General features: G+C 37.4%; 1 protein-coding gene across 1 annotated transcript in view; it reads right to left on the bottom strand.

Moving 5' to 3' along the window:
- Positions 1–2,032: 2,032 nt before the first annotated feature.
- Positions 2,033–10,495, bottom strand: part of sema3ab (sema domain, immunoglobulin domain (Ig), short basic domain, secreted, (semaphorin) 3Ab) — a 29,914-nt gene continuing 21,451 nt past the window's right edge. Inside the window, exons 14-17 of the mRNA XM_043264957.1 lie at positions 9,384–9,541; positions 7,976–8,043; positions 6,042–6,187; positions 2,033–4,788 (exon numbers count right to left, since the gene is read on the bottom strand). Coding sequence (XP_043120892.1) covers positions 4,318–4,788; positions 6,042–6,187; positions 7,976–8,043; positions 9,384–9,541 — 843 coding nt within the window. The 3' untranslated portion in view covers positions 2,033–4,317. The remainder of the gene's footprint in view (positions 4,789–6,041; positions 6,188–7,975; positions 8,044–9,383; positions 9,542–10,495) is intronic.

Here is a 10,495-nt window from a genome sequence, read left to right as displayed (position 1 = left end):
AAGCATGAATCTGTTCCTCGCATTTCTAACATCTGAGCTGGGTATTTGCAGAAAGCTGTACATTTGTTTATAGAGTCAATAAGCTGTGATGGCCTTGTGGTAAATCAACTCTATGGCAAGCTGTGGATTTTAAAACTGGTAGATGCAGTACCAAACCCTACCACCAGATGACAGACTTGCCTCACGTTTTGTTAATAATAACCAAAACAAGACCTTTACAGTTTACTGAGGAAAAATAAGAGGTGCTGGTCAATGCAAATGCAAATATAGATACTGAGATATAGGATCCTGTAGTGAGGTTGCCAGGATGTTCTGATCTGCTTTATAGACAGTAGCCTAAAAACAAAGGACTCTGTAACATCTCCAAATTTAGTTGATATTAAAGCAAAAACGTACCACAGTAGAAGGTTTATGATAGCTGCTATGGCATTCCTTTATTATTAGTTGCGTTCAGGCATAGAGCTATTTCATTGTGTTTAAAATTGAGATACAGGTCATAAACCTTGCCCTTTCTATGTAAACGAATGGGACTTGAGTCAAAATAAAAAAATAATTACACTTCCAATACAATTTCACGATAAGTGGGTTTAGTCATTTATGGTAGCAGTTGTCAAGTTATGACAAGTTTGATTTTAGCTAATAATTTGATAACCTCATGACAATACTGCGCAGACTCGGGCTACAAACTAATCTATATTGCGCAGATATACTGAAACGATCTGGCTTCAGTTTCCTATAGTGGAAGGACGCGGAGATACGCCGTCAATCTTTTCACAGTCTATGGTTTTGGGAGTCACAAACAACAGGTAAAGGTCTTTTGTAAAACTTTTTACCTTTTCTTATAATATGAATTCATGTATTATTTGTTCAAGAACTCCCGAACGATTTGTTGAAAGATTAATCTTTTCAGAACCCCTCCGGTGTTTGGTCAATTTTATTTAAAGCAGTGTTTGAGCGGCCAATATGCTAATGTTTCACGTTGAGGTCAACATAAAATGGGCTTGGGATTGCTTGTTTCGATGATTCTTTCTTTTGAGAGACAATGACTTCATACACAGCGCACTTTCAGATTAAAAACTTTGCGAGATGTTTTCATTCACTTAGAGCTATGTTACACGCAAAATTAAAAAATATCACAATAAGAGCACTTTAAAGTACTTTTTTTTTTTTTTTTTTTGCTATGGAAGGAAACTCTTCAAAGTCTGTTGTGTGTCGAAGAAGAACATTTAAACGTTCGCCCAGTTGTAAAAATCAAAGTACGCTTACCATGAAAACACTATTTCAGTTTGTTCAACTGAATGCTAACTTTGTCTGCAAGGTGGTCTAACATAAGCATCTTTTATCCAGTGAAAATTTAAGTATGTTTGTCCTAACAGAATCCGATTTACTGTATTCACACTCGATCTCAATGGAATCGATGTCAAAGCAGATGTCACGCATTCATAGCAAAGTGATGTAATGGATGAAACATGACAACTTCACAAACATGAAAGCAAACATAATCTGCATGAAATAATCTGCAAACATGTAACAAGTCAATCACTGACTACTTTTGCTGATAAATACATATATAGCTTAATACACCCCTGGACACGAAACAGACCCGATGGCTCTAAACAGGTAACAAAAGTTGATTGGTTAATTGAATTACAGTTGATTACGATTGATTAATACGGAAAAAGGCTAATTTAATTCATCCCTCATTTTGCATTTTTATTGCATTTGTATTATAATTGTATTGTAAAAATCTTACATAGATAGTAGCCTTTCATTAAATGACATTGTTCTATCCTATACAGGAATTATTGTGTACAGTAATTCCACCCTGAACCTTTTGCTTCTCCCAGCAGGATCATGCGTTTTATATTGAGAACCCCCTGAACTCCAGCATGAGAGGAAAGACTAATAACAGCAGACAGGGAAAATTTTTCCCTGGGCCCAGGTGCAGCGGTCAGAGGACCCAGAATACAACGCCACTGCCAAGGCAATCAGAAACAAGAACGCACCCAGCTGTCCAGCCCTCAGAAACAGGTTCTTTAGAAGAGACATTTATTTAAACAGCAGAATGCATGCCAGAAATGAATAATTTACAGCAGCATTTTCATGTCTTTGTCCCTCGTTTCCAGTTCAGGAGAGTCCCTGTCAAAAGCCTAAGCAAAGGCAGGTGTCCATTTCTGCCCAATGTCCGTTCAGACAGAGCCGGCCGAGTTCATACTGTTAAGTTTTGCATCTGACATCCTTTCATTTACAGCGGTTATACACTTAGCTACAAAGGGAGAGAATTCATCAGGCGGGAATTATGCCCGTCGATAACACCATCTGTCATTATTAGCAGAAGATTTTTAAGCACCACCTGGAATCCAACGCCAGACAAATCACTCATTAACAAGAGCAGCTACTGTAAACGAGTATAGAAATGAGTGGTGCTGTAAATTCACATGCAGTTTGTACACAGTGGTATATATTCTGGACCATTTTTTTTCCGTAAATAGTCTATACGTTCACAGCTACATTCAGATATATGTGTGCCGCAGGCGTGAGAGTGTGTGTGGCCTCAACAAGAGGGGACAAAAATGACTTGATAAAACGAATTCGGTCGAAGTAGGACTTCTCAAGGAGTCTGAGTCCGGTCCCAGCTGTGTTCTGTCTCTGATCCCAGCAGTTCCAGTCACACAGCTGTCCCTTCCCCAGCCAAGGGACAGGCTCGGGATATTATATAACGGTTGTAAATTTGTCCTCCTTTGCCCTCTCGTATTTAAATTCATGAAAAGAAATCAAAACCAACCCCATTTACTCTCTCGGTTTTTGGTCTTATTGCATGGTTCATGCTTAAGGACTTACGGGGAAACAAAATGTCTAAATAATAATCTCTCTTAAAAATGTAATAAAATGTAAAAGTATCTGCTTACATCTCTGAGCTACGGATATATATGGAGGAGTGTAACAATGGCGCCGCCGATTGGTTGAAACCTTTTTGACGTTGAAAGTCGTCTCAGAGAAGAAGCTACATTTTAACATTTTATTATATTTTGATGAGATACAAATTGGTCTTTTTGCTTCGTTACATCTTTGTGGATGTAATTTTACTTACGGACTATAGCTTGTATAAAATAACGATTAATGCTGTTTCAGTCAGAAATGTCATGTTATAGTAGCAAAAAGTATTCCAGATGCACTTTCAGATGTATTCATGTTGACTTAAAATGAAGCCTTGAATGTCACATAAATAGCAGGGCCTTGTAAAAAAGCTAAACACTTTAGCAGTTACAAGTAATAATGTTATGTCATAAACAGAAGTATTAATCGGCTGAAAATCAGCCATATACTCTCTATAGTGGTGTGGATTGGTTTTTCATAAATTCTGTTTTTGAACATGTATTGAAAGCCACTATTTCCCGAAGTATGCATGACAAACATGACAAAAAGGAACGTACAGCAATACCCCTTAATAAATGCCACCTTATTTCATATACTCGACCACGATGCTTTTATATAAACGTGAATGTGAACATAGACCAAAATCATATCAACAAATAACTTAACTGAAGAGAAAAAGTTAGTGAAGAGGCTTGTTAACCCTCATGGTGCAGTGGTTTACAATGAAGACAACTAATAATAAAATAAATCTATTATGCAATATTTTAGATATACTCTGGCACGGTACAAAATTAAATATTAATCTAAAAAAAATAGCAGAAAATATTTTTAGTTGTTTTTTCTTGTCAGGAAGAGCTTATTCAAAGGAACAACACAGTTCCGTTAATGGATTTGCTGAGGCGTTGCTTTTGCAGCAGATGAAAATAGAAAACACAAGGAGGAAGATAGAAATAGGGGGAAGAAAAAGAAGAATAAACCCTACAGAACAATTCCTAATTAATGGATACATACATAAACTGAAGGACCTACCGTTCTGATACAAAGATATACAGTATATGTTAAGGTCAACACGCTCTATACACATAATATCACTGACAAGTTCGTTACCCAGAATGCACTGGGATTGTGCTTCAGCTAAATAGAGGTTAAACAGTGGTCTTTCAGCATCCATGTTTTGTCCCTCATAAAATGAAGTTTTTTTATACAGACTGAATCCTGTCTCACAGAATAATTTTGTGTTTATGTCATATTTACAGGTATTTCAGTATCTGTTAGCATCTTGTGTCCCGTTAGGTCCTCTTGAGTCTCGATAAGTGTGAATGAAGATGTGCTCTAAATCTCTCACACACTTACTACAGGAAGTGGAATTCCACTCTTCCTGTGTCCAGTCTCAGCAGAAGTCTTTTGGATTTCCTTATCCTTTTTTATTAAGGGTCCATGTCACACGCTGCGGGGCGCCCGCTGCATCTCGTGGGTCCTGCGATTGCGTCCTTTCTTGTTTTCTTGTAGCAGCTTCCACTTACTGGTGTGTGATTGGCTGGAGTGGATGAGCTGGCTGGCGTGTGATTGGCTGGCGTGCAGCAGATTGGCTTTCTGCCTACGCTGTTTGCGTTCTCTTTTCCAAACCTGCTCGCAGAGCTGGTCGACGCTGTTCGGGCTCGGCGGGTTGATGAGGGACAGAAAGTCGCGGTACCACATCTTGCCGTTGGCTGGGTCGTTGCTGTCTGGTGGGTCTCGGTTCAGTAGGTCATCCAGGTGTTCGGCGGGAATGACGTTGAGCGTGAGGCGGAGGAGGGTCTGGATGAAGCCGTGTTCGACAGCGTGACAGTAATACACACCCGAGTCCTTCTGATGGAGGGTTCGGATCAACAGACCTTGTTCTGTGCCCAACACCCGTTCATCTGACTTTATCTGAACAAAACATGTAGACGTGTGTTCAGATTGTTAACAACACTGTCAAAAGAAATTTTGGCCTGATTCTATTTTCCAATTGCATTTTTTTACATACATTTTTTAAATGAGTTTCTTAACTCTTGTAATGTGATCCATAACTGACAACAAACGTAAATATCTAATGACAGCATGTTGATCAACAAATGTCAGAATTATCATTTATTTTTACAATATATGAAACCAGAAAAAAACTGTATTTATGCATTGGCATATATATGTGCTTTTGTTTAACCTCACAATGCACTTTTAAACAGTTTTTGCACTTTGCAGTATGATCCATTTTATGCATTTATAAATACATACAGTACAACTGTGAATTATTTTATGATATCAGGGTAAATCAAACACATTTTTGAGGAATTTCCAGTAAGACTGATTGAAAGCTTGCATGAATTCTGAACTGATATTTAACAATTGTGTGCATGCATATGTGTGTGTGTCTGGTGAAAATGTTTTACAAAAAATATTTAAAATGAATTAATGCCTTAAAATGAATAAAAAAAATATGCTGTTTGAATCATTCTCAAATCTTGTCAAGTGCATGTAGCTGTCATTTAAGTAAAAGAGGGACAAACAAAATACTAAGTGCTCTAAAATTAGGCAATTTTTCAATTTCAGCTTTTTTGACTTAAAAGAGTAGTTAACTTCTGGAACAAAAATGTACAGATAATGTACTTACCCCCTTGTTGTCCAAGATCTATCCTTCTTATGTTTTTATGATTTCTCTCCATATAATGGACTTCTATGGTGCTCTAGAGTTTGAACTTCCAAAATACAATTTAAATACAGCTTCAAAGGGCTCTAAACGATCCCAGCCGAGGAAGGTCTTATCAATCAAAACGATTAGATATATTTTTTTACAGTTGGAGGATAAAAAGAGTTGATGTTAAAAATTATATAAACTGTAATTTGTTTTTTAAGAAAATAACCAATCGTATGTTCCCTAGATAAGACCCGTCTTCCTCGGCTGGGATCTTTTTGAGCCCTTTGAAGCTGCATTTAATTTTGGAAATTCAAACTCGTAAGTCCATTATATGGAAAGAAATCCTGAAATGTAAAAACATTTCTTTACATGAGCATCTTAGACGACAAGGGGCGAGTACACTGAGATCTGTACATTTTTGTTATAGAAGTAAACTACTCCTTTAAATTGTTGATAACACGTGGTCATTTGGCCTCCACAGTAACTTCTGTTACATAACAGACCATACCTCTTGTTTGCGGTCCTCTCCGTGTCTCTGAAACTGCCAGTAAATAAGGGCACGCTGGGATTTAGGACTGCACTCCAGAAAAGAGCTGCTGTTTTCAACCCCGTACACCGTCTTATCCAGCAAACCCCTCTCTCCGTCTGCCTCATCTGCTCGAATAAACAGAGAAACAACAGAGAAAGAAGTGAGAAATCCTGATTCTGCCAGAAAGGGCATCCAGTAGTGAGAATACTGATATTTCAGACCATATGCTATCACACTAGTGAAGTCACACCCAGCATGCTTATATCACACAGCTGTGTATCTCTCAGCATGTTTCAGGTCTGTAGGGATCCAAGGCCAAGAGAGACCAAAAAAAGAAATCACTTGTTGTGTTAAGCGGCAGTCTTTCATTTTCCTCTGCCATCCTTTTAAGTCTGAGCTAGGAAACACATCAGAGCGCGGTGCTGTGGGTTAGCGGTGCCGCTGTAATGAGGTGTGTCCGACACAGGAAAGCTGTGTGTGGTCTCCGTGTATGTGATCACACGACGTACACTACAGTTTGTGGTCAGTAAGGACACATTTTAACATTGATAATAAGAAGAAATGCCCCAAATCGACGTGCAAGAATATTTTTTTATGGGTCACGTGACACTGATGACTGGAGTTATGATGCTGAAAATTAAGCTTTACATGACAGGAATAAATGCAATGTTTAAATAAAATGTATAAATAGAAATAGCTGTTTAAAATTATAATATTTTGCAATATTTGCAAAACTGAAAAAGCGCGACTTCAAAAAATCTTTTGAACAGTTGGGCATCGGTATATCTAACTGAAGTCAAGCCGAGTCACATTTATTTATATATTTAACGCTTTTAACAATACAGATTATGTCAAAGCACTTAACCATATCAAATTGGACAATAGATGTCAGTAATGTATAATGACAAGACTAAAATTGTAAAAAGTGCATGTTCTGGAGCCTGTATTTTTGCAACAGCTGTAAAACTGTTTCTCAGCAGTTAAATATGTCATTAACGTAACCTTTTTAGGCTGTGTTTCAATTCAGAAGCTTTAGTTAAACACTAACCTGGCATGTACGGAATGTATGCAGCGCTTTCATTAAAACACTGTTATGAACGGCTGCAATTATCTCTTTGGTTTCAAAATGTAGTTTTCCCACACATCCTGAATTTTATTTTACGAAGAGACGGCTGTCTTGCTGGTGTGGATTCACGCTTGACGTAAAGGCAAGTAGTAAGATCTGCAAGTTGGATCAACATCATTCTCTGCCTTGAAACAAAAACTTACTGTTTTAAGAAACACTGTTATAAAGCCAATAAAATATGTTGGGAAGGTGTCGTGCATGGCTGGCCCCACAAAAGCAAGGTCAAGCAAGATACTAAATCAGGCTATTTGTTCCTGTTATAGTTGACTCTAGATTAAACCATCTGCTAATTGACTAAATTATCTACTGCTATTCCAAAGTCCGGGGTTGGTAATTTGCTATATATTTTAAAATGTATTTCATTCCCGTGAAGCCAAATGTTCAGAAAATATTACTCCAGGCTTCAGTGTAAAATGCTGATTTTGTGCACAAGAAACATTACTTATTATCACTGTTGATAAAAGTTGTGCAACTTAATATGTTTGTGGAAACTTATTTTCCAGGACTCTATGATTAACAAAAAGTAAATAAATAAGTAAATTATCTAAAATAATTAATAGTTATTGAAATCAATTATTTGAAGAAAGAATCTTGCTGTACTGTACTGTTACTTTAAATTTAATGAATCCTTGTTGAATACAAGTGTTACTATTATTTTTTCAATGCCCAAACTTTTGTTTATATCAGTCTAGACATGAAGTAAAGTCCTGGTGGAAAGTTTTGGGTTATAAAGAAACAGAATTGCAATCATTAACACTGTAATTTGTGATTGCACGAAAGATCTTACCGTGATGCTGTAGATCTGAACACTGAGTCAGGGGGTCTCCGTTCCTTATATCCTGACGCCTCGTTCTCCTGTGAACGTACAACACACATCGCAGGGAATTTAGAAAGGGCAGGTGAGCACTGAAACTCACATACCCACTCCTATACACATCTGTCTCGCAGAAAAGCTCTTACTATATTATGCTCAAAGTAAATCAAACACAGCTCCACATCATACGTGTGTAAAAAATGATGAAAACCTGTTTCAGCTGTAGGCTGTTTAGTCTCCAACCTTTATGAAAAGACGTATCATGCAACATATGTCCTGAATGTACCTTTGAGGTAACTTCATAATGCTGGCAATATGCGAGGCCTTTTCAGCAGCAGTAACACACAAAGAACCTCTCTGAGAACCCCGTCCACAAATATGTTACTTGCTACTGGAACATGACACGGACTGTAAACGTGAGACCTGACCTGTTCTTGTTTTGGAAATTGAAGATGAAATATTAAGGAGGGGTGTGTTTGCTTTTGACCACCCAAAGGAGATGAGTTTAAACAGTGAAAACGATAGCGGTGCTCTTAAGTGCTACAAAGGACAGCTGGGAAACCCGGTGAGATTATGATGGACACCTCAAATAAGGTCAAGAACTCAAAGATGAAATGTCAGCATTGTCAAAAGTGCTTTCAGATCTGAAGCGATGTTAAAGCTAAAATGAAAACATATTTCAATCAGCTCATGTTGTTGCAAAATCTGTGACTTTCTTTCATCCAAGGAATACAGCAAATATTACCAGGGCCTGTCAAGCAGAGCTGTTGTTTATTAAATTATTGACTAATTGTAAACCAAATTAAACTAGTGCTGTCAAACAATTAATCGCATTTTAGTTTACATAATGTATGTGTGTGTACTGTGTGCATTTATTATGTATTTATTTGCAATAAAGCTGAGATAAAATCAAATATATCACGTTTTATAAGTAAAATTTCAACAACTTAAACAAATTTTGTCTTGACATCTAACTAAAATAATGTTTAAGTAAAGCAGTAAAAGTAGTAAAATCAAAAATGAACTCAAATAAAAATCAATAAAAATAAAACATTTAAAATATTCTGACAAAAAATGAAGTCAGTATTAAAAAAAACAATTTTTAAATTTTTAAATTCTTCCAAAATTTTGTGTATTGTATGGCTTCAGAAGACTTAGAATATAGTACATAAGCCAATATAGGTATTTATTATGTACAGAAAACAGCAGCTTAAACATAAACAACCCTTATTTTGTCCTATAGAAGAAAGAAAATCGCACAGGTTTGTAATAATACGTGACAAAAACAGTAATGGTGACGGTTTTAATTTTGGCAGCTGAAACTAAATAAAATCAATTTGTTACGGTCAGCATTTCAGCATTTCTGCCTTCCTCATCGTACCTCTTAGCAGTTGGAAAGTATCGGGAACACTGTGAGCCGTCCCAGGCGCAGTAAGGGTCACGTGCCAGACAGCACTCAGCGCAGGCCTTCCCGTACACGTCACAGCGATGCAACGGCATCTGAGAAACCCCAATGGTGGATCCGAGATAGAGCTGTTGCTGTAAAGAGAGAGAATGAGACTTCCTTAAAACAATGATAGCAAAGTTTTGATGGTGTGTGCCGGTGGGATCGCCGAGTTAACTGAGAATACGGGAACTTTCCCGGGGCTTGCAAGCAGCTGTTTAATTATATATCCCTTCAGATAACCTCTCAGTGTCTGCTTGATTATTCACACCATCTAAAGGAGAGCTCACGCTGCGGTCCTGAGTGTAAAACCAGCTGGTGTGTGTGTGACAGTGTGTGTGTATGTGTGGCCTCTAATGGCAGTACCTCATGTTGCCGTGTTGTGTGAGTGACTGTGACAGCAGCCCCTGCTCTGCGTAATGTACCTTGAGGCCAAGCAACGTGTGTGTGTAACCCAGCCTGAGTGTGAGATCTGTGCTGGGTTTTTTGGTACATGATAAATCTGACTGGTCTATACCACCTCTGTCAACAAAATGTAGCGCGGCATCACAGTTTCCTCACAAAACACCCACCGCTAACTTGGCTAGCTAGTTCAATGTTTTTAAATACCCCGCATGCTACGCTGGTTGTGTTCTTACAGAGGTCGCATATTAGAGACATAATGATCCACTAACAAGTTTGCAAGTTGAAATTTAGGATAATATTTAGGATCAACTCAAGCTACGTGGTTAAAATAAAATAACTGCACACCTTTAGAACATTCATCAGATTAAAGCATTCAATGCATGTTATTTCTTTCTGTATTTATATTAGCATTCAAAGTATTGGAGTTGGTAAGATTTTCAAACAATTTCCTGTTCACCAAGCATGTCATTTTTTGATAAAAACACAATAAAAAGAATAATATTGAGATTTGAGTTTTTTTCTGAATAATAAGGATAAGAACACATTTACACACACATTATGAATTTCTGCATACAGTAAGTGCATAAGACGTATTGTGATCTATGAAGTATTAGGCTTATTTTAATCTTTTAAATTCAATCTTT

This window comes from Puntigrus tetrazona, chromosome 18 (assembly GCF_018831695.1).
Source record: "Puntigrus tetrazona isolate hp1 chromosome 18, ASM1883169v1, whole genome shotgun sequence".
Taxonomy (NCBI): domain Eukaryota; kingdom Metazoa; phylum Chordata; class Actinopteri; order Cypriniformes; family Cyprinidae; genus Puntigrus; species Puntigrus tetrazona.
This window is presented reverse-complemented; position numbering and strand designations above follow the sequence as displayed.